General features: G+C 39.9%; 1 protein-coding gene across 1 annotated transcript; it reads right to left on the bottom strand.

The window, feature by feature from the left end:
* Positions 1-11055: 11055 nt before the first annotated feature.
* On the bottom strand, positions 11056-25068 carry XRCC6BP1 (XRCC6 binding protein 1). The gene is made up of 6 exons (XM_012651297.1): positions 24697-25068; positions 21829-21874; positions 20989-21070; positions 17258-17395; positions 15419-15502; positions 11056-11506 (listed from the first exon to the last, which is right to left on the bottom strand). Exons 1-6 carry the CDS (start codon positions 24881-24883, stop codon positions 11303-11305), a joined length of 741 nt encoding a protein of 246 aa, XP_012506751.1. The 5' UTR covers positions 24884-25068; the 3' UTR covers positions 11056-11302.
* Between the last annotated feature and the right edge of the window lie 285 nt (positions 25069-25353).

Below are 25353 nucleotides of genomic sequence, written 5' to 3'. Positions count from 1 at the left end.
AATTTTAAAAATTAAAAAGAGCTTATAGAATATGGATATAAAGAAAGAGGATATTTTTGTATAGCTATACAGCATGTGTTTTAAGCTAAGTGTTATTACAAAAGAGTCAAAAAGTTTTAAAAACTTAAGTTTATAAAATTAAAAAGTTACAGTAAGCTAAGGTTAATGTATTATTGAAGAAAGAAAAATATTTTTATAAATTTAGTGTGGCCTAAGTGTACAGTGTTCAGAGAGTCTGCGGTGGTGTGCAGCAATGTCCTAGGTCCTCACACGCACTCACCACTCACTGGCTCACCCAGAGCAACTTCCAGTCCTGCAAGCTCCATTCACGGTAAGTGCCCTATGCAGGTGTACCGCTTTTTATCTTCTATACCATATTTTTACTGTACTTTTTCTACGTTTACCAATGTTTGAATACACAAATAATTATCATGGCGTTACAATTGCCTACACTATTCAGTACAGTAACATGCTGTACAGGTTTATACCCTAGGAGCAATAGGCCATATCATATAGCCTAGATGTGTAGTAAGCTCTATCATCTAAATTTGTGTAAGTACACTCTGTGATGTTCATACAATGACAAAATCACCTAGCCATACATTTCTCAAAACTTATTCCCATCATTAAATGACACATGACCGTATATATGTTTTCTCTGTGTATGTGTGTATATATATGCTCTCTCTATATATATTCTCTGTATATATATATGTGTGTGTTCTCTATATGTATGTTCTGCCTATATATGTTCTTGCTGTATATACGCTGTATATATGCTCTTTCTACATATATATGTGCTCTTGATATCTATATGCGCTCTCAGTGTGTGTGTGAGCTATGTGTGTACACACTATGTCTTTACATGCTACATTTGTATATGCACATTCTATGTATGTGTATATACACAAACATACACACACATACACATACACACATACATATACACTCATTTAATTCTCACAACAAATTTCTTTTTTTTTTTTTTGAGACACTCTTGCTCTGTCACCTGGGCTAGAGTGCCGTGGCATCCCTAGCTCACAGCAACTTCAAACTCCTGGGCTCAAGCAATTCCCTTGCCTCAGCCTCCCGAGTAGCTGGGACTACAGGTGCCTGCCACCATGCCCAGCTCATTTTTCTTTTTTCAGTAGAGACAGGGTCTCACTCTTGCTCGGGCTGGTCTCAAACTCCTGAGCTCAAGCAATCCTCCCGCTTCAGCCTCCCAGAGTGCTAGGATTACAGGCATGAGCCACCACACCCGGCCTCACAACAGATTTCTGAGGTAGAAATTATTATTTTCCTCCTTCCCACTTTACAATTGAGGAAACCAAGGCACAAAGAGGTTCAGCGATGCCCAGAGGCCATGCTCTTAACCACTTTGATAAACTACCTAGATGGTATCTGAATTTTCATATTTTTAGCTGTCTACCTGGAGTCCTACAGACACTTGAAACTTATCACATCCAAAAATAATAATAATAACCTTATCTTCCACCTCCCTCACCCCTAAATGACCCATCCTGTGCTCCTTGTCTCAGTTAATGCCCTATCATCCATCCCGGCTAGTAACCTCAGAGTCATCTTGTCTCTTCCCTCACCACCGTACTGAGGCCTTCACCCGCTCTGGCCAGAGAAGTTTCCCAGCAGGGTTGTTGGTTAAGGAAATGTTCATATATGTACAGGATGGAATAAGGGAAACAGGTATCCAGGGAGTAACTAACAAACCTGTGTGTGGTTTTGTTCACCGTTGCCCCAGGAACTGGTTTCCCATTGCCACTGTAACAATTTACCATAAATGTATTGGCCAAAAAGAAGATTAATTTATTATCTTACAGTTCTGGAGATCAGAAGTCTGCAATGACTCAGAGAGCCTAAAATCAAGATGCAGGCGGTGTTGTGTTTCTTCTGGAGGCTCCAAGAGAAGACCCATTTCCTTGTCTTACTCAGTTTCTAGAGGGTGCCTACACTCCCGAGCTCTGGGCTTCGTCCTCCATCTTCAGAGAATATCACCCTAAATCCTGCTTCCATCCTCCCATTTCCTTCCTCTGCCTTTGACCTTCTTGCCTCTGTCTTATTTTGATTACATTTGGCCCACCTGGATAAACCAGGATAATATTCTCGTCTCAACATCCTTAACCCGGCCGAGCGTGGTGGCTCACGCCTGTAATCCTAGCACTCTGGGAGGCCAAGGAGGGAGGATTGCTCGAGCTCAGGAGTTTGAGACCAGCCTGAGCAAGAGCGAGATCCTGTCTTCACGAAAAATACAAAACTTAGCCAGGCGTGGTGGCACGCACCCGTAGGGAGGCTGAGGCAGGAGGATCCCTTGAGCCCAGGAATTTGAGGATACTGTGATCTAGGCTGATGTCACAGCACTCTACACAGGGCAACAGAGTGAGACTGTCTCAAAAAAAAAAAAAAGTCCTTATCACATTAAAGTCTCTTTTGCCATATAAGGTAACATATTCACAGTTTCCAGGGATTCAGATGTGGACATCATTATAGGGGAGTCGTTATTCAGCCTACCAGACCTCATGATTCTGTAATGCTGAGCTGACATGCAAACATTGAGGGAAAGAAATGGCAGACTAACCGTCCCTCAAATAACAATGATAAAATCTGGCCAAAATATAAATAAAATTACTTGGAGGCACAGGAGAGTATTCGACAGCAGGCAGAAACTAGAAGGGATCTTGAAAACCATGAACTTGAGGGTTTGCAGCTTTTTGCCTGAGGCCACTTTCTTTCTGAGTGCAGCTGAGGATGACAGAAAGCCACGGTCTTATTGGTTTTATGTGTCAGAGGAGAGAGTTGGGGCTGGAAAAGTAACTGGATTGTTAGAGAGAAATCCCGTAACGAAAGGAGCAGCAGAAAGGGCGAACACCAAAACTCCATTAAGAAACCCTGCCCAAATACTTGGCTAACAGTTAAGCTACACATGCACCAGGGAGACCCCAGGGGAACAGGTGGAAAACAGCAACAGGAAGTTGCAATAACTGAGTAGGAAGTTCAGCTGCTGCCCAATCCAGAGGAGACCAGATCTGGAGCACGAATTAACTGCATTAACTGCCAGCTAGAACAAAAATTAACACTCTTAGGAGCAACAGAACAGAATCTGGAATCTCTATAAAACATGATTCACAGTGTCCATTTTTAAAAATACAATTAAAAATCACTAGACTTGCAAGGAAACAGTAAATATAACTCATACTCAACAGAATAAGCAGTCAATAGAAACAAACATCCATTAGTTGTGAGTTAACCCACCCACTCCCACCACCCCCTCCCGCCTGACCAGCACCCAGTGAATATTACTACCATGTGAGCACCCTAGTATTGATCAGTTAGTACCAATTTGATGGCGAGTACATGCAGTGTTTATTTTTCCCTTCTTGTCATACCTCACGTCGAAGAATGGGCTCAAGCTTTATCCAGGATAACATAAGAGGTGCTATTTGGTAATAAATTTAACAGAAAAAAATGTGAGACCTCTGTATTGAAAAATATAAAACATTGCTAATAAAAATTAAACAAGACTTAAATGAATGGAGAGATGGTCCATATTCATTAATTGCATGTTCATGAATTAGAAAACTTGATATTGTTAAGATATCAATACTCTCCAAATTGATCTATAGCTTCAATACAATGCCAATCATAATCCAGTAGGTTTTATTTTTTTTTTTAGGAAATGGGGTCTTGCTCTGTCACACAGGGTGGAGTGCAGTAGCATGATCATAGCTCATCATCTACAGCCTTTAACTCCTGGGCTCAAGCGATCCCCCTGCCTCAGCCTCCTGAGTAATCGGGACTATGACTACAGGCATGCACCACCATGTACAACTAACTTTTCAATTTTTTGTAGAGATGATGTCTCCCTATGTTGCCCGGGCTGGTCTTGAACTCCTGGGCTCAAGGGATCCTCCAACCTCAGCTTCCCAAAGTGCTAGGATAACAGGCGTGAGCCACCATGCCTGGCCAATAGGCTTTTTTTATAGAAATCGACAAGCTGATTCTAAAATGTATGTAGAAATGCAAAATACCTGGAATGGTCAAAACAACCTTGTAAAAGAAGAACAAAGCTGGAGGACTTACACTCCAGCTGACCTTAAGATATACTATAAAGTAGACAAGACAATGTATTGTTGACTTAAGAATAGACAAACAGAGCAACAGAACCAAATATAAAATCTAGAAATAGACCCATGCATATATAGTTCATTGATTTTCCACAGACACCAAAGCAATTCAATGGGGAAAGTAAAGTTTTTTCAACAAATGGTTCTGGAACATCTGGCTATCCATAAGAAAAAGAGTGAATCTAAACTCCTTTTTTATATCATACACGAAAACAAATCTGATATATATATTATAATTTAAATATAAAAGCCAAAATTCTCTTAGAATAAAATGTGGGAGAGTATTTTCACAATTAGCAAGTAGGCAAAAATGTGTTAGGACACAGAAAGCAATAACCATAAAATGTTTTTAATTGGTAAGTTAGACTTCAAAATTAAAGACTTCTGCTCATTGAAAATGTTAAGAAAATGAATGGGCAAGCCATGGACTGGAAGAAAATACTCACACAACATTTATCTGTAGAGAATGTTTATGTGAAAATATAAAGATTTTTTATAACTCAATAATAAAAACATAAGCAACCCAATAAAAATGGGCAAAACATTTGAACATTTTTACAAAGAAAATTTAGTTTTAAATAAATTTTTTAAATCTCCTTTGTTAAAAATTTGACCAATAAACACATGAAAAATGTTCAACATCATTAGTCATCAAAGAAATGGAAATTAAAACCACAATGAGAAACCACTACACACCCACTAGAATGACTGAAATTAAAAAGGCTGTTGGGCCAGGTGTGGTGGCTCACTCCTGTAATCCTAGCACTTTGGGAGGCCAAGGTGGGAGGTTTGCTTGAGGCCAGCCTAGAAAATAGCAAGACCCCATTTCTACAACAAATTTTTAAAAATTAGCCAGTCATGATGGCACATGCCTGTAGTCCCAGCTACTCGGGAGGCTGAGGCAGGAGGATTGCTTGAGCTCAGCAGTTGGAGGCTGCAGTGAGCTATGATGATGCCACTGCACCCCAGCCTGGGCAACAGAGCAAGACCCTGCATCAAAAAAAAAAAAAAAAAAACTGCTGACAATATTTGTTAGGCTATGAAGTAAATAGAACTCTAGTATACTACTGGTAGGAATGTAAAATAGCACAACTACTTTGGAAAAAAGTTCCACAGTTTCATTTGAAGTTAAACATACATCTATCCTTTGACTCTGCTGTTCCATCCTAGGTATTTTACTTAAGATATTTGTGGAAATGAGTCCAGGCATGGTAGCTCATGCCTGTAATGCTTTGGGAGTCCAAGGCGGGAGGACTGCATGAAGCCAGGAGTCCAAGACCAGCCTGAGCAACATAGCAAGACACTGTCACTACAAAAAATAGAAAAATTAGCTAGGCATAGTTCCAGCTACTCAGGAAGCTGAGACAGGAGGATCGCTTGAGCCCAGGAAGTTACCATAAGCTATGATGATGTCACTGCACTCCAGCCTAGGCAACAGAGCAAGCCCCTGTCTCAAAAAAAAAAGATATTTGTGGGAATGACAACATATCCACAAAAAGACTTGTATAATAATGTACATAATAGCCTTATTTACAATACCCAAAACTAAAAACGACCCATTATTTATAAAGAGGAGAATAAACAAGCAAATTGTGATATATTCATACCATCGAACATATCTCAGCAATAGAAAGGAATGACACATGCAATAAGATGAATGAATCTCAGACATTATGCTGAGCAAAAGAAATCTAATAGAAAAGAGCACATACTTAATAATTCCATGTATGTGAAATTCTAGAACAAGCAAAACTAATCTATGGTGAAAAAAATGCATAACAGTGGTTCTGAATTACCTGGAGGGTAGGGGTGGGGGAAGAAAATGAATTGACTGGGAAGAGAGAGAAAAGAACTTTCTGGGCTGATGGACGTGTTCCATATCTTCATTATGATGTGGGTCACACAAATGTATCCATTGTCAAAGTTGAACAGTTAATATTTGGGCATCTCAATGCATGTGAAATTTACCTTAAAAAATAATTGAGTGGGAGGTAAAGAGTGGGTGAGGGTACAGATTAAACAAAAGGGTAGGATGTTGATCCCTTGTGCATATCGCATATCAAATCTGAGTCCTTTGTGAAAAGATCCTCATTATACTATTCTGTTTACTTTGCAAATGTTTGAAATTTTCTAAAGTTTTGTTAAACTGGCAAAAGTGAGTTAAAGATAAATATGCACTGAATTCTAAATGTAATAATATTTTTTAACTATAATCATATGAGAATTGGTATAACCACACAGTTTTTGCTAGGCAGAAAATTGAGTGCTCAACACTTAGGAGACAGTTGTTTTGTTCCTCTGTGCCCTTGGGAGAAGAAGGAAGGGCAGAGTGAAGAATGAAACAGGAGAATCTTAGTCTGCAGCAATCAGACCATGCTATTTCAACTATTCAACTTCTCCTTCTCAAGAGGTTAGAAATATCCAGCCGAGATATAACCAAACTTATTTATGTGTTCATCAAACTCACTTCAGAGCAATACCCTGTGTGTATAATTAATAAATGTTAATTTATGTTGATGATAATGTTGCACTTGAATTTTTTAACTTTTTACTGAATTTAAAATATTTGAGAAGCTAAGGCCAAGCATTCTGCTAATAACCTGCATTTTTCTCTCATTATTTTCTTTCTTCTTTCCCTCCCCAGATGATTTCTACTTCTAACTTTTGCAATGCAAGTGTTAGAGTCCCCAAGAGCAGAATTTGGTTCTATAGAAATTACCAAGTAGAATATCTGGGATTTTACTGAACAATATTGTTCATTCAACAGGTACCAAGATTAAAAGGGGGAAAAAATCACGTGACACCCTAAATGGCAAGTGGCAGCTTCTCTGGGTATGAACTGCATTCATACTGCCTCATATCCAAGGTGGTAAATAAGAGGGGGAAAAATCACACTAAGCCAAGAAAACTCTCCTGACATAATGCTTCACAGTCCCAGAGCAAAGGTCAAAGCTATATGCACTCTCCAAATCTGGATCTGTAGGGTCAAAGCCAGAGAAGGAGGCCACCTATTAGTAGGAGCCCTGAGGAGCTTCATAAGAGTCAAGGTGGCTAGACTCAGAATTCCCTGTGGGAACTACAGCACCCCTCATCCTCCCAATCACTGCATGAGGAGGGAATCAATCTGAGGGAAAAGATAGAGATTGCATTCATTCAATAAACTTTCATTACGAACTTACTGTCTATTATGTACTGATGTAGGCACTAGGGAGACAGGGGTGACTAACACAGACGGGGTCTTTGTCGCTGTGGGGAACAGCTGCACCAAGGAGGAAATGCAAGGTGACATGGCGATATGCACAAGGGATCCTCCTGCCTAGCACTCACTCAACCCAGGCTGGAGGCTCAAGAGAAAATTTCCAGAGGAAGTAACATTTAAACTGAGACCTGGAGTAGGAAGAGAAGATAGCCAATGGCATGGGGAAGGAGACATCCAGACAAGAGGGGACCATGTTCGTGAAGCCTGTAGAATGGTATGGGGTGGTGGGAGGAGGGTTACGGGAAGGGACAATGTTGAACAAAGTACCTAGTTCCCAAGGAAACTTGTACCCAATTCCCAAGGAGAGGAGAAGCGATATGGCCTGAGTGCCAAATCAAAAACTTAAACTTAGTGGGGAAAGGGTGAAATGTTCTGTAAATGGTTTAGGGAAAATTGGTAGATATCGGGGGAAAAAATTAGGTTAAATCTCTAACTTATTCCTATACTAAATTAAAACCCAGACATATCAAAGATGTTAATGGAAAAGAAAGCCACTGATAGCCCAGGTGACAGAGCAGGACCCTGCCTCAGAAAAAGAAAGGAGTGCCATTAAAAATGCTAGAATAAGGGAGGAAATTTTTTAATAATCTTAGAATGGGAAAAGTCTAAAGTAACACAAAAATCAAGAAGCCATAAAAGATAATATTGTCATCTGCATTTTTTACTTTTCAAAAAAATAAAAAACAAAAATATTTTCAACAGTTCATGAAAAACGTGCTATTATTCATAACAAAATGATGACACATAAATTTTTTCACATCTACATAAAAAACAACTTCATAGAAAAATGAGTAAATAAAGTGAATAGAAAACACAGAGATGCCCATAAGCATAAGACTTGTGTGAATCTACTTATAACAGAAATGTAAACTATGACGTACTATTTTCTCCTATCAGATTTACAAGGATAAAAAACATGGTAACATACTCTCATACGTTGTTAATGAGGGCATAACCAATTATACCCTCTAAATAAAGTAATTTGATAGATGGTATTTAAATACACAATTCTTGATATGGAAAGATCTCCATGATGTATTGTTAATTGAAAACAGCATGGCTTTTAATAGGGAAAGGGGGAGCGGAGGGAGACGATTTCTAAGTGTCTAGAATATCTCTGGAAGTAAACACAATGAACTAGAACGAGGAGTTTCCTCCAGGAGAGGAGAGTCAGGTACAGGAGTATACTGGTATTGTATACTTTTCTGCCTTTTGAATTTTGTAATTGGGCATGTATTACCTCAAAAATTAAATGCACATTCAATTATTATTGTTCATAATTTCTTCAAAATTACCATGTCAATATAATCAATGAATCTTTGTTCTAAGTATTAGCACATAGTGCAATGTTAACCTAGGTTTGGTTGAATATATAATAAATTTATTTTCATCATTTCAGTTTCATTTTTCAAGCTCTAGCCCCAACCATGCCTTTTTTTTTTTTTTTTTACTGCCTCTCATCCTACTACAAAGCCGTGGTTCCCATTTTAAATGAATTCTTTTTCCGTGGCCTTTCTATTAACCCTAGTTCTGTGATTAGGAGGGCTCCCAAATACCAATATCCAAAGTTACGGTGCATGCTTATTTCACCACAGTCTTAAAAGTAATGAGTGCAAACCTTGTTTGTTTGTTTGGTTGGTTGGTTTTTATTGTGGCACCATGCAGATAACATAAAATGTACTATCTTAAGAGCCTGCACCGGCTTCTCTCGCCCCACGTGGGTTTGGGCTGGGGACTCGCGCGGGGTGCCGCTGCGATGGAGAAGACTGCCGCGTCTAGAGTGCGCAGGTCTTCCGTGGCCGCGAGGGCGTCCCCACGGTGGGCCCCCGCTACCCCCCTGAACCCGCTCAGTTGGTGCCTTGGAAGGCTCCAGTCCAGCAGGCAGGCAGGGAGGGAGCGGTCTCTGGAACCCGGGCGAGGGGAGGATGCAAAGTGAATATGTTGCGGGGTGGAGCTGGGGTGGGGATGCGGGGCGAAGCCGAGAGACGCGTCCCAGGCCCGGCGTCTTAGACCCTTAGAGTTGTGTCTGAGCGCGGTAGTGCTCACTTGCCGCCCTGCCACTCTTTGCCTCGTGCCTGACTTCTCCTTAGGGGTAGAGGTGGGGGTGGGCACCCCGCATCTGGGAGTTCGGCAAAACCTTTGAGAGCGCTGTCCCCACACACCTGTGTCACCTCTGGCCTGTGTGGCCTCTGAATGGGCTCAGTCACTTCTTCCTCAGCGTCCGTTCATCGCCGATCAGTAACCCCTTCCTGCGCCAAATCCTGCCTCTGCGTCCCCCCATCCCCATTCCCGCCAGGGCACTGAAGCTGTTTTGTTGTTTTTATTAAAAATTGAGTAGTTACAAAAGTATTTATAAAACATATTTAAGTCTAAAGATAGGCAGTATAAGGAACTGTCCTTTACCCATTATGTAGTTTGAGAAATCAAACATAGCCTTTGAAAGCCTCTGTGTTCTCTTTGACCCCGTAACCTTCGGGAACCCCTCAGAGGTAAACAGTATCTAAATTTTGTGTTTATAATTCCATTATTTTTCTTTATAGTTACTACATACCTTTGTATTCCAAAACAGTATGTTGTTTCTTCACGGTTTTTTTCACTTAATCATTATGTTCTTGAGACTCATTCTTGAACTGGAACATGTTTTAAATATTCATTATTCAGTTATTTAGTAAAAACAATCGAAAATGTTTATAATCTGGCAAAAAGTTATGACACCCTGGCTACAAATATAACCTCTTGGTTCCTTTCTTTCTCTTTTGTTTTTTTCCTTTTCGTTTTATGCCAGTCATTTTTGTCTGTCTTGTCTATCTACAAGCCTTCAACAAACCCATAGTTCCAAAACAGTTACATCAGGCAGATTCTGCTAGTGTGTAATTGTTGCCTAAGAGGGGAGACAGATTTCTGGTGCTTCCTTCTCCACCATCTTCCCAGAATCCTCAGACCTTGTTTTAATATATAATAAGTTATTAGGCTTGAAGTGTTACTTTATAATTTATATTTAATCAAATTTTTACTCAAAAGAAAGAATCCTGCTAATTTCATTGTCTTTAAACCTCTAATCAGCTACATGTACACATAGGCATCACCATCTCCCAGTATAGACACAGGCCAAGTGACATTTGCCAGGAGCAGGTCAAAGATGCAGCCACTAGAGGCATGAGGAAGATGCAGGTGATGCCTGTTAAGGGGTATAGATAACATGACCATGTTTCCTGAATCCAAAATTCAGGCACAGGGCATGACAAAAAATTTGAGAATGATTATATGAAAAATCTTCTAAATATATAAAAATTAAATTAGATTGTACTTTGAATCTAATGTGCTGCTTTTTATTTTAAAATCTAATCAGGACTGTCTCCAGAAAATTGGGCCATATGGTTCCCACATATATGTTGAACAAAGAACAGGGAAGAGGATGGCACTGACCACTGAATGAATTATGCCCACCTTTCATCACGACAGCATCTCGATAAATGTGCTATAATGAGATCAGTACATTTTTCTTTACATTTAATGTAAATACCAACAATGGTCACCCATCAACATCATATAAGGGCACACTTCACAGGTTTCATAATCAAATTTTAAAACAATCACATATAATAAAAAAACAAATCACAGTAATAAAAATAAAACACAAAAAAATATAAGTACACTCTAAAAAATATAAAAATGTAATTTATTTATCTTATTTACCAAATGGTTAGCTATAAAGATACAATTTTTGCCTTGGAGTTTAAGGCAGTTTCACTTTTTGCCACAGTTACTTTTTCTGGTCATATGCTAGAATCACAAACTTCTGTGTTTTATCTGTAATTGATCATTTATGGTTTATGTTTGTTCACTTGAGAACCATATTTTTTTCTTCATGATCATTGAAGCTCTGTAATATAAAATGTCATTGTCTTCATATATTTGAATAATACCGATCACGGTTTTGAAAGTCTCTATGAGCATATTTTGCATAAGTCTTATTATGTGGGATCCTTCCAAAAGGTTCATGGTCATTGAAACAAGATTCAAAAACTTCATCAACAGCCTTCTGAGCTACTTCTTTGCTGATATTCCTAACAGCCAAGATAGAAAGAATAGCTCTGTCTCGCACACAAGTCTAAAAAGAAGGAAAAGTATATGGCTTTAATTTATATGAAAATTTAATCATGAAATAATGCTTTTTTGCTGTTAAAGACAAGGTCTTGCTCTGTCACCCAGGCTGGAGTCCAGTAACACAATCAAAGCTTACCGTAACCTTTCGCTTCTGGGCTCTAGCAATCCTTCCAACTCGGACAGCAATCCTTCCAACTCAGTCTCCGAGTAGCCAGGACTACAGGTGTGCATCACACCAGGCTAATTTTTTTATTTTTGTTTTGTGTAGATACAAGGCCCTGCTATGTTATCCAGGTTGGTCTGGAACTCCTGGCCTCAAGCCATCCTCCCACTTTGGCCTCCCAAAGTGCTGGAATTACAGGTATGAGCCAAAATAATACATTTTATATGTCTGAACCACAATTAAAATTAACTTCCTCTCATATTATTTTGTTAATTTCTGTCATTCCAAAGAAGAAAACAAAATTAACAAAGAAATATAACTCTTAAATTATGGAGCATGGCATATTTGAAACTCGGACTTGGGGGGGGGACCAAGGGCAACATACGTAACCTAAACATCTGTACCCCCATAATATGCTGAAATAAAAGAAAAAAAATTTATGGAGCATGTTTAGCTCAATCTAAAATTATTTAGGCATAACCCTGCATTTTCTCATCTTTTCCAGTAATATAAGCAGATGTCATTATCTGAAGTTCTAGGCAGTGTCTGTCAAATAATATCTCTCAATTTGCAAAATCACCCAAGTCTGTAAGTAAGGTCCTGATTGACTTTTTCATAAAATTTAATTAACTTTAAAACATACTTCACTTCTGCACCTCTCTTCCTTAACTTTTCAGCTGACCAAAGCTAGATAACTCTTCCTTTGAGAGTTATCTCAAACTCTCTTCCCTGGAGGCAATAAGAAACCATTGGAAACTTGGAAAGTGCCTTAATTTTTTTTTTTTTCTTTTTGGGACAGAGTCTCGCTCTGTTGCCCGGGCTAGAGTGAGTGCCGTGGCGTCAGCCTAGCTCACAGCAACCTCAAACTCCTGGGCTTAAGCGATCCTTCTGCCTAAGCCTCCCAAGTAGCTGGGACTACAGGCATGCGCCACCATGCCTGGCTAATTTTGTCTACATGTATTTTTAGTTGTCCAGATAATTTCTTTCTATTTTTAGTAGAGACGGGGTCTCGCTCTTGTTCAGAGCTGGTCTCAAACTCCTGACCTCAAGTGATCCTCCCGCCTCGGCCTCCCAGAGTTCTAGGATTACAGGCGTGAGCCACCACGCCCGGCCAGTGCCTTAATTTTTTAGGGGAGAAAAAAGGTTAAACAACTTTTTTTTCCTGAGTATTCTTTGCATGGATATTAAAGTTCTATTCTAAGAAAACAATTTACCTAATGTTACATAGTAATAGACTAGAATTTCTCAATACTCTAATTTAAATATTTTAAGAAACATAAGGCCCTGCCATTGCAATTCTCAGAGAGCTTTTAATCCATTTATTTCCTCCCAGGCCCAAACTAAGACTCAAAAGAATGGTATTTGACCTTTTCCTAAAAAATAATCAAACACTGGTTTTGATGGCTGTACATCCTGACAATCATCAATTTTCTCTGCATGTTGCCAGTTTTGCTTCGGCCCGGTCAGCATGCTATAGCTGGAGATACTCACTAATACTGGAATATAACTAGAGCTTCTCAACCTAAATGATACCAAATACTGATTTTAAAAATAAACCTCAGGCAAACAATAACAAGGACAGGAAGAACCTGTCCTGTTGTGGAGCCACAGCAATTGACAACAAAAAGAGGCTGGTCTGAAGGCAGTGAGTTATTGCCCTTGATTGTTCACAGTTCCCCCTTCTCACTACTGCACTTGACTAGTCTTAAAAAGAGAGAGAGAGAGAAAGAGAGAGAGAGAGAGAGAGGAAATTTCTCCCCCTGGAAGAGAAAAAAAGGTGCCAAAAATTTGTCTCCTGGAGCCAAAGGGTTGGGAGACACAAGTGTAGACCACAATTCAGATTTACTTCTTTCCAGATATAATAAATTTCTGTTAAAATAAAAGAGTTACTGTGCAATTTTACAGTTACTGTACTTGCTGTTTATATTTCTTGGGTACATGCTCTACAAAAGCAGGGACTCCATTCTAAGACTCTTCTTACCACACTCCTACTTCCTCCACACACTATTTTCTACCCTACTGCTAGTTCTATTCATTTTCTACTTCTGCTACCCAATGGCAAAAAGAGGAGAGACTTCTCTTTCAAAGACTGTGAGTAGCTCGAACCTATCACAAAGACAGAAGGCAGATGAAAATAAATGTTCATGCTCTGTTTCTTTATGTTATCAACTGATTTTTTTAAATTGTTAAAGAATATAAAATTAGCATGTTTTTCTGAGAACAAAGTATATGTAAGACTTTCTTTTAAAGAACTTTTTAAATTCTATTGACAACAAGAACAGACATCTATAAGCCATGCTATCACATGCTTGAACCACATTATCCTCTTTTCTAGGGGAAGGCTGATGTGTACTCTACTTCTACCCTCTTCACTGAACCAGAACACACAGAATTTACCAGAGAAGCAGGGATTTGAGAGCACAGAAAACATGCAGCACAAGACAAGTCAGTGCCATATCACTAAGTTGTCTTGGCACAGGCTGAAAGCCTAACAGTCCAGTCGCAGTAATCACCCCTTCCAGGCACCAGGCTTATCTGCTAGCTCTCAGTGACTAAGTTGATGACTTCTCTTAGTAGCTCACTTTGACTTTCCAGCCTCCAACCCAGAATTGAGTTACTCTCTTCTCTAGAGAACTAAGGGCCTTCCTGCTGTTCTCCAAGCCCATGCTTTTTCATCTAGTTGAAACTGATATCTTGATGCTCACATAATTCACAAATTGGCCTAGCAAGCTCTTGCAGTGGAAAATCTCTTGGCTCACACCTGTAATCCTAGCACTGTGGGAGGCCAACGTGGGAGGATCCCTTAAGGTCAGGAGTTTGAGACCAGCCTGAGCAAGAGTGAGTCCCCATCTCTACTAAAAATAGAAAAATTAGCCAGGTGTCGTGGCACACACCTATAGTCCCAGCTACTCGGGAGGCTGAGGCAGGGGGACTGCTTGAGCCCAGGAGTTTGAAGTTGCTGTGAGCTAAGCTGACACCATGGCACTCTTAACCCAGGCGACAGAGCAAGACTCTGTCTCAAAAAAAAAAAATGAAGTATTCCCTGGTCAATAAATACAAATCTCATCTAAAAAAAAAAAAAAAATCTCTGACATTTCTCCTATCTCACATTCATTATCAATCCATGAGTTTTATACTTCTCCCCACATCCATCTATCATGGATCTCAAAGGCTTTCTGACAGGATAGTCTTGCCTTATAGAGTTTTTTGTTGTTGGTTTTGTTTTGTTTTGTTTTGTTCACAACCTCCCTCTCAGCTAAGCTCCCCTTAATCAATGGATTGAATGTGCCAATGCGAAGCTTTTCTAGCACATCACCCAGCCTTTACAGGTGCGCTGACACACAGCCATAAACTTGTGCTAAAACGCAGTCTCTATTCTGAAAGGGATCACATTTTTTGTCTCCAGCATACTATAATAGATTCAAAATATAAGTCCAGGACTGTTAGGATAAAACTAAGACAGACTGTAACTTCACTTCCATTCCTTATCCACCCCCATCCAAAAGTACTCCAGGGGCAAGATCATAGCTCTCTTCATTGTTAAAATCTCCCACTCACTCAGTCACATAGCTTGCCCATAATTATAAAGTAGAACTAAATTCCACCTACTTTGTTTAAATGGTACTCATTTTGTATTCTTTTAATATAGGTAATTCTTTCACATTTCAAACACTAAATGTACTTCTCATTTCTTTATTCATTATTTCTACTCATAACACTCTTGAGGGTACGTGATCTCATGTTAGTTTTTACCTGATGGTGTTGTTTTAATCCAAAACGTAACCTGAATATTTCATTTACAAGTGAGCAGTCTCCACTAAGGTTGGCGGCTCGAACCTACCACAAAGACAGAAGGCAAATGAAAGGTAAAGAAATGCTCATGCTCTATGTATCTCTACAATATAAACCATTTTTTTTAAAATTGGAAAAGAATATAAAATTAGCATGTTTTTCTGAGAACAGAGTATTTGTAAGACTTCTTAAAGAATTTTTTAAACTTTATTGACAACAGAGCAGATATCCCTAAGCCATACTAGACGATGTCAAATACACTGGAGGGATGCGGAAAAGTTCAGTCACCTACCAAAAGAGAATTTTCTAAACTTTACACTATAGCTTTACTGACAGAACTGATTTCTATAGAACCAAAAGTCAAAGAGTTGGACCTCAGGGTTAAAGTCCACACTCTCTACAAGATACAAACACTTCTAGAAATTACCAAAAAGATTTCAAGAAAGCATTTTTGAAACAAACTGAGTTTCAGTGTGAGCTTAAAACTGAATGCATCAATATCTAAGACAGTTTGAGCATATGACTCTCCCAGTCCAAGCCCAAATATCTCTTGGAACTTCCCTCAAAACTATGGAAGTTCATGACCTTCTTCCAGGGCCTTGATTGTCCTATAAAAAATTAAGTGGCACAAAGCACAAAGAATCAAGAACATTCCAAACTGATCATGCTATGAGCATGACAGCCTGAAGTTAGGACATATTTTCTATAATTTACTATACTTTCAAAGTAAAAATTTTCTAATTTGCTATATTTTAATAGATGAGAAAGTCTTAGAACTACCCACATAGACCCTATGGCCAACCAGGCCACATTTTCGCTAATTCACTGCAAACAGAATGGACTACTTCTTGTTACTTCTGCAATAACATGACCTCATTCCTCTGAGGAGTTCAAGGTACTTAACACACTTTAACTAGCTAACAGGCATTCATTGTCATAGCACCCAAGAGAGAAACCTATTTAAAAACTCAGGTTTCAGTCTACTCTCCAAATAATATGAATTATAATTAGATGCCATGGGGCCACTTATTAATTTCAAGGGAAAGAGAAAACAATCTAAGTTATAAAGTATAAGCTTGAGATTTATAGTCATTTTTTAATTTCTCATTACATTGCACTCTTCAATTAATGAAATACAAGTATGAAATACATATGACTCTCTAGGAGCATATATACGTATACTTCTGAGAGCAATCCAGAGGATTTAGTAGTAACTATCTTTTTGTGTCATATTTTTGAGACTAGATGTTTTACTCTAGGGCAAGCAAGGAACTTCACCAATGGAAGGCAGCACAGCAAACAAGTCACAAACTCTGGTAGTAATTCTGCCTCTGCCACTTACTAACTTCAGAAACTAAACAACTGCCTCACTTTAGATATATATAAAATGGAGACAATAATAGTATCTACCTCAGTAGGTTGTTGTGAAGATTACATAAGAATCCATACAAACAGAACAGTGTTTGACACATAGCCTTTAGTAAATGTTAATTATTATTTTTTTATTTTATATAATTTATTCCATAGGAAAAATTAATAGTTTATCATTACTAAACTCAGTCATCACTATTATTAGGACTTAAAGGTGATATTTAAGACAATTCTAAATAGATACTTAAAATTTCTCTAGTTACATCTCAAAAAGTTATATTCAATATTAGTTAAAAACAGAAATTCAAGATTAAGGTAGAACTATGATAGTAAGAAAAGGAGTAAGTTTAAATAAATTACACTTGAATAAAATGTTCAAACACAGAGTGTTTTAGGGAAAAATTTATTGTCTTCTACAGTAAAACTCACCTCTGAACAGGCCAAATGTCTGACGTTAGTGAACCAGTCGACGTGAGCACGACAATGGTCAAATGCATGAATGAGCTCATGGGTGACCACTCTGTTCATATGGGCCTGATTACGGATATTATTCTGGCACAAAACTATCTAGGAGGCACCAAAATAAGAGAAGTTCAGTGATTTCTAAAATCTACTTTCATTTCGTAGATCCCATCTTTCTCCCACAAGCTTACCTGCCTGGAATGCCTCCACCCACTCTTCTCCATCAACCCCACCTCACCCATCAGCCAAGTCCCACTCCTAACTGCCCATGCTCCGTAGCCTTCCCCAGTGACTAACTTCTCTCTTCTCTCTCTGGACTACAACAGCACTTAGATTAAGGACATTTATTCATGCATCATCCTCATTGGGCTGACCACACCCATCTGTCTCAGACTCCACTGCATTATGTATGGTTAAGAGCATGGGCTTTGGAATGAAGAGGACAGATTCAAATTCCAGCTCCAGCCCTTACTAACTTGGTGACCTTGGGCAAGTTTCTTAACCTCTCTGTTCCTCAGTTTCCTCAACTATAAAAAGGAGATAATTAGAGTACCTACCTCATAGAACTGTGAGAATTAAACGAGAATATACGTAAAATACTTCTTATCAAGTTTCTGAATGAGCAATGAATGAACAATGAATGACCACCACTGTCCTCATTCTACTACAATGAGGGAAAATGCCAAGAAAAATCCTCAGAAAGACCTTCAGAAAGAAGTGCAAAAAGCCAACGGCACACTGAGCAGGACCCTATAAGAATAAGAAAGACATGAGGGATCCTAATAGTAACAGCTGCCATTTATTGTGTACTTACTACGTGCCAGACACTGGGATACATGCCAGACATTTTATATACATTCATTCCGCATTCATTTACTCAACTAATATCTATGGAGACCTAATAGAAGATTTATAATCTACTAATGGAGATAGAAATTATCAAATATTTATCAAAATATTAAATACAGGAAATGACAGTTGTCATGAAGAAAAACCCAGGTTGTCATGAGCATATACAATGAGAATGCCTGACCTGGTCTGGATGGTGGGGAAAGGCTTCTCTGTGGAAGGAACATTTAAACTGGGATCTAATAGATGAACAGGAGTTAAATTTGCAGTGAGGAGAAGGGAATATTCTAGGCACAGAGAACAACATGCACAAAGAGTAGGGGGAGGGTTGAAGGAATAGAATGTCTGAGAAGCTGAAAGCAGAGCCACAGAGCTGAAGCACAGACTTGGGGGTGGTAGGCAACAGATATAGCCAGTGAGGTCGGCAGGGCCATTGACCAAAACCAGATGCAAGGAAACTAGATGCAAACTAATGAAGTATTCTAGGCAGAAGACAATGGTACACAGGCTAGAATGGTGGGAGCTGAAAGAGGGATTCAAGAGGTAAATTGGGCAAAATTTGGTAGTAGATAGAATATGGGGAAGGAATCAGAGGTATCAAGGATGATCCATATATTTCTGGCTTGGGTAATAGGATAGATGGTAGTACCATCCACTGAGATATACAAAACTAAAGACCAAGTTGGGTGGATATGGGGCATGGTAAAAATCATGAATTTGGTCTTGGACGTGTGAGGTCTAAAGTGCTTTTAAGACATTTTAAGTAGAAGTATTAAGTGGGCACTTGGATATATGGAACGTGGAGTTCCAAAGAGAGTTCGAACCTTGGAAAGGTAATGAGATCCTCTTGGCAGAGTACAGGGTAAAAAAAGAAGGGGATCTAACACCAAGGATTGAGGGACTTTAACATTTAAGGACTGGTAGAGGAAGCTAAGCTAGCAAAAGAGCAACCAGAAGTGTGTTGTGTACTAGAAACCAGGGAAAGAAAGTGTTTAGCATTACCAGCTAAAGTTAAGTGTATGCTGGTCTCAATTCCATGTTTGCTGAAGGAAAAAAAAAAGTGTATGCATACTATATGACCCAGAAATTCTGCTCCTAGGCTTATATCTTGGAGAAACTATTACAAATGTGCACCAGTAGAGAAGGTCAAGAATATTCGTAGCAGCATTGTTCATAATAACAAAGTTAGAAACAATCAATATTAGTTAGGGTACTATAAACAAACAATGGAATACTGCACAACAGTGAAACTAAATAAACCGGAGAGGTACATACAACAACATAAAAGAATCTCACAAATAATGTTGAACAGAAGAATTAAGTTACAGAAGACTACCTACTATACAGTTTCATAATACTACAAAGTATTGCATGTAACTCAGTAGTCCATGTATAAAGCTCAAAAGCAGGCAACTAAATAACACATTGTTGGACTGTATATGTAGATAGTGAGACTATTCAGAGAAGCAGGGAATAATCACTACAAAAGTCAGGATAAAGAAGAGAGAGGAAGTGACTCGAGAGGGGCACACAGGTTTCTGAAGTCCTGGTAATATTCTATTTAAAAAATTCAAATGGCAGTTACACAGGTATTCACTTCAGCATTATTACTGAAGGTGTACCTATATGTTTTTTACTCCTCTGTATGAATGAGATACTTCACAATAAAAATTTTAATTTAAAAAAATAAAAGGAGAGAGTACCCAACTATGTTCAACACTACTGAGAACTAAAATCAAAGTTTAAGATGTCCACTCTATTTAACACCAGGGGTTGGGGAAGGGGGTAAATTTACCAAGAGCCACTTTGAGAGCTCACAGTGTTAGTATTGTGATTAACAACTTACAAATGAGGAAACTGAGAATAAAAAAAATAACTTGCCCAAGTCCCATAGCTAATAAGCAGGGGAACTAGGATTTGAATTATAATCTCTCTGACTCTAAAACCCAGACCTCTCATCCCTATACTATACTGCCATTTCCCATGAATATTATGAAAAACTTATGAATAACCAAAATACATATAAAATTCTCCAGCAGGAAACAGTTAAGTGTAAATATGGGTTATATATTCAAATTGGAAATAATTACTAATACTTACAACACCTTCATCTACCCTCATCACATGACCTAATCCATCTACCATCTCCAAGACTCTGTCAAAACCCCCAATGACTTAAAACTAATAATAAAATTTATTAAATGCTTACTATGAGCCAGGCACTAAGATAAGCAACTTTAGAAGAGACATCTCATTTAATTCTCATCATCACTCTATAAGATAGATATAATCATTACCCAAATTTCACAGATTTTACTCACTCCCCTAATCTAAAATTTTCACAGGTTATATCACTTCTCACCATGTAAAAGTGGAAACCTTTATTTAGCATTCAAAGCCTCCCGCCATATGGCTTCCTTTCTTTCCAATTCTATTTCCCTTAAATCCCCAGGTGCTCATGCCCTCCAGCTAAACTGGACAACATGCCATTCCCAGACATGCCCTGGTTTCCCAGCTGCCACTTTTGCTCATAGTATCCCTGCTCTGACCCTGAGGAGGCTTTATATCCTCTAGCTGAATCTGTTGGCATCTTTTAATCAATCACAACACTGTCTCATTGTGGTAACCAAGCCCTCCTAAAAAAGTTTAGCCTGCCTCAAATTTTATTATTTGTGTTAATGTCTCATCTCCCCTGTGAGAATGCAAACTCCTTAAGAGTAAGGACCTAATTTGTTTTTTAAAGTTCTACATAAAGTCTACCAAATAGAATGTCCAGTATATGGAAGGTGCTCAGCAAATATCACGAGAGAAGATTAAAGGAAAAGTAACAATTTGGCAAAAATGCCTACCTGAGATGTTGAAGCATCAAAACCTCCACTGACATTTCCATTACAATCTTCACACGAAAAGTGTCTGTCTTTGTTAACAGCACTAAAAGGCAAGAATAAAAATCAGCATACATAGATGAGTATTAAAAAAAGAAGAAGAAGAAGAGTAGATTAAAGAAGAGACAATGTCCAGAAGCAGTGTGTATGTGGGAAACAGCCCTGGGCCAGGAGTCAGGAGATCCTCTACCATATATATAGTAAATCCCCTCCACCGCTAACATATATGAACCCTGGGAAAGCAACTTAATACCTTCAGGACTCAGTTCTCTCATCTATAAAATAAGGGGATTATCTCTACAAAATTGAATCCTAATTCAAATCCTATGATATGCTTCCATAAAGCATTTGGTCAACTGATTAATACCCTATTAGAAATATGTTGGAGTTCCTGCCCTTGGGCCAGGTCAAGAAGTGGACATCAGACCTCACTTCCCTTAATCCCCTCAAAGTTATATAACATCTGGAAGGCTCCTACATAACAAGCTGAGATTTTTTCTCCATTAAAAACAATGCCCAGGCTGGTGTAGAAGAAAGGCCAGGTTTGAATTACTTACAAGAAAGATTTTGAGTATTGTCTTTACTAAAGTCCCAAGGTGAATGGTACAGCCAGAAATTGAGTTAGGGTTAAAAGATGTCCAAAGAGAACAAGGCCTGCCTGGAAAGAATGCAGCCAATCCCCACCATGTAGCCTACAGAAAAGGCTTTGTGACCGGAAGTGAGAAATCTTAAGCAGGTCCAGTTTGGGGGTTTTTGTTTTTAGCATCCAGAATATAAAGCAGCATTTCAGAAAGATTTACTTACCAACCCGAGTGTTTCATAGCATCAAGTAGAAGTTTGACATATGGATCTAGAAAGATATTGATTCAATTAAAGGAAAAGGCAGCAGCAATTAAATTACCCAAATAGCAGCAAATTATCAAAAAATAAATCAGAATGAAGTAATACTACCTTAAAATTGGTAAAAACAGACATGAAAAGAAAAGCTTAAATTAATATTCAAGTAAGTCTTAACTGAAACAAAACACAAATACAAATACCAGGATGGTACCACCCAAGCACCTGCAACAATATCAAATATGCTTTTAAAGGTCATTTTTAGTTAAATGATCAAATACATTGTATTACAGTGGATATCAAAAGACTGAGGGAATTTTGGGCCACATTCCTACAAATGAACAACAGCACAGTATCCAGATTTGAGGAAGGCAGTGGCCACACTGTTCTCTGTCCTGGTCAGACCACACTGAAATCACCATGTCCCGTGCTGAGTACCTACCTCACTCGAAATGGGACCTGCCACTGAAAGCCCTTCCACAGGGGATGGTGACTAGAATAGTGCAGGACTATGTTCAGTAAAAAGCAAGAAAGGACTTGGGGACCTGGAAAGGAGAAGGAAGACTTAACCAGGACCACAGTACTTTCGAGTATTGAAGGGGTGCCATGTGGGAATAGATTCAGTCAGTATTTCTTCAAAGGGCAGAACAAGGACCAAAAGAGTGGAAATTCCATGTGGCAGATTTCAACATAGTATGAGAAAGGATTTTTCCAGCAATTAAAATTGTTGAAACAATAGAGTAGTCTCAAAGGACAGGTAACCTGTTCCAGGAGCAGTCTATGGACTATCTGGTCATTGATGGCACTGAGGTTTTCCTGTATGGGGACAGGGACGCCTGGATGATTTCTGATAGCCTTTGCACTTCTAAGACTCTATGAGCCTCTGACTATTCCAGGAAAGCACAATGAACCCAATTGCCTCTCATACCAACTTTTCACAAAGGCATCTTGTCTGAGAATATAAATGGACAGAGATTATATGACATAACCCAAAAAACAGAAAAAGAAAAGAAACCAAAGTTTAAAAAAAAACATTAAAAGCAAAAACAGGTGAGTAAAACAAAAGTAGTGTGATATGAGAAAGTTAGATATAGGTTACTGCTTTACTGACCCACACTCTCTTAAGAGTGTAAACAGTAGAATAATTATTATTAAAAATAAGCATTATTAATTGAGTGTAACCAGGTGTCAGGCACCATATTCAGTGCATCATGGTTCACACAATTAAGAGAATTTTACAAAGTTGATATAGCTTCAAAAGTCCATAGTCTCCTTACTTAAAAAAACAAAAAATGCAAGTAGCACAGTGGTTTGTCTTCAAAAAGGACCTGCAGCAGTATTTAGAATAAATTTGCTTTTAAGAAAAATAAAAGGTCTCTCATGAGGCCAGATTTCTTCCATCACCCCCCGCCCAGGGATAGGATTTTAAAGTTTCAAGTTGATGCTTTAATACCACCAACAGGCCCTCCCCTTGGAAGGCTGAGGCCGGCTGACTCCTACAGGGGCTAATATTCAGCACCCTATCGTCCTCACATCCCACCTATTCAACTGTCCTCCACTGTGTGGCTCCACGGTAAAAACAGCTACCCTTTATTCAGCTCCTGATACGCCGGCACTTTACAGTCATAAAAGCTATTCCTCACAACATCCCTAAGAGAGGTATCTTTATCCCTTTCTCCCCTTTTTTATAGATAAGGATAGAGGAGATCAGGAAGATTAAATCACTCTTCCACACCTAATAAAGAAAGGGAACCAGCATCTGAACTCACATCTAACTCTGCAACCCACGTTCCTTCTGCCATATTCCACTTTGAAACATCTTAAAGCAGAGTCCTAACTCATCTTTGTATTTCCCCCCACCAGAATCTAGGAGGCATTCAATACATATTTATACAGTCAATACAATGTCATCATTCTCCTGCCCTTTACCCTCTATTCCTCTTCCTCCTCCCAACCCCCATGAGTCTCAACATGCAGGTAATCCCAAAAAGGTTGGAAAATCTTGGGTGGTTGACTTTTGGACTGTGACTGGCCAGCCATGAAATAGAAAACTTGCTTTGGGACAAGTTCATTTAAGTCTTTGATTTTCTAAATGCATATGAAATAAACTTAGGAAGTCTATGTAAACGTAAAGGAGTTAAGAAATCTTTTCTAGTGCAATGTCCCTGGGACTGGAGAGAATTGGGTATTTGTGTCCCTATTTAACCCACAGCAGTGGTTCTTAACCTTTTTGATGTCATTGGTCTCTTTGAGAATATGATGAAGCTATGCACACTCTCTCCCCAGAAAAATGCACTTAGACACAAACACACATACAATTTCACAGACCTTTTCTGGGATTTTTACACTCTGAAGCCCATTTATGCATGAAGGTTAATACCCACTTTCAATGAAGGGTAAGGTCTGCAAAACTATTGCTTTTGCACTGGCAGAATATACCGCCTTAATTCACGTGGCTCTTTAAAACTCTACCTCACCCTTATCCTAAAGTCACAGCGTTACTGCAAAACTTACATAAGAAATCAGAGGATCTGCCAGAGCAGTGAGTGTGACCAAAAAGGGCAAACTCCTAGCCTGACTCCTCTTTCAGTCCTCAAGCAAGAGAGTGCTGAAAGGGGCCTCAACGCCTCCTCTAATGGGGAAACTGAGGCCCAAGCCCCCAATCCCGCCCCCATGATGCCTAGAGTCTGCACGGAAGCGCCGGAACGAGACCCGTGCAGCCCTGGGGATGAACCTGCAGCCCCCCAGCTGAGTGGTGCCCAGGCCCTTCCCCGCCCACCCGGTCTCAGACACCACCCAGCTGACGACCCCCAGTCTCCAGGTCACGGCTCCTACTTGTCTCCAGCGTCTTTAGCAGCATGAGCTGGCACTTCTGGTTGTGGGTGAGGAAGCTGAAGAGGAACCCCTGCTGGGGCTTCGCCTGGGCCAGCCGCTCGGGGAAGACCTGACAAGGGACGTGTTGCTGCGGCAGCTGCTCCCCCGCCGCGGGGCCCGGCCTGGGCTCGTCCGGAACTCCCGCCATGCCGCCCGCAGACCTCGCCGCCGTTTCCTCCCGGCTCGGGTGGCCGGGGTGAGGCTGGGAAGGGTAACCTCCCTCGGGCCAACCCGACTGCCCAGGCCCTCCCTCCGCCGAGCTGACAGGCAGAAGGGCTGCACAGAGACGTTGGGCCAGAAGGGGCTCTGAGCCTGGCGAGGTAGGCCGGGCGGGGCGAGGTGAGGGAGAGGCACCGTGGCCAGAGACGCGGGGCGGAGCGAGGGGCGAAGCGAGGGGTGAGGGGTGAGGGGCGGGGCGATGGTCGAGGGGCGGGGCGAGGGCGGGGAGAAAAGAGAGGGGCGGGGTGAGAGAAGCGCGGTTTTGTGGGGATGCTGGTCGGCGTGCCGGCTGGTGGAGCTGGACCTGGCTATTACGTCGCAGGCGACACCTGTGCTGCTGTGAACGTCTCTGCTGCCCCTCGGCGTGAGTGGCCGGGCCCCATAAGCGTCGTTCCCGCA

Source organism: Propithecus coquereli, unplaced genomic scaffold, assembly GCF_000956105.1.
Source record: "Propithecus coquereli isolate 6110/MARCELLA unplaced genomic scaffold, Pcoq_1.0 Scaffold111, whole genome shotgun sequence".
Taxonomy (NCBI): domain Eukaryota; kingdom Metazoa; phylum Chordata; class Mammalia; order Primates; family Indriidae; genus Propithecus; species Propithecus coquereli.
The sequence above is the reverse complement of the archived record's forward strand: the minus strand, read 5'-3'. Positions and strand labels throughout refer to the sequence as shown.

Excerpts from the sequence above, each read along its gene's own strand:
- XRCC6BP1 (XM_012651297.1), bottom strand. The coding sequence starts at position 24,883 with ATGGCGGGAGTTCCGGACGAGCCCAGGCCGGGCCCCGCGGCGGGGGAG. Across the intron at positions 17,396-20,988 it reads TTGATGCTTCAACATCTCAG|ATAGTTTTGTGCCAGAATAA; the intron begins GTAGGCATTTTT and ends GGTGCCTCCTAG. Across the intron at positions 11,507-15,418 it reads GATTAAAACAACACCATCAG|ACTTGTGTGCGAGACAGAGC; the intron begins GTAAAAACTAAC and ends CCTTCTTTTTAG.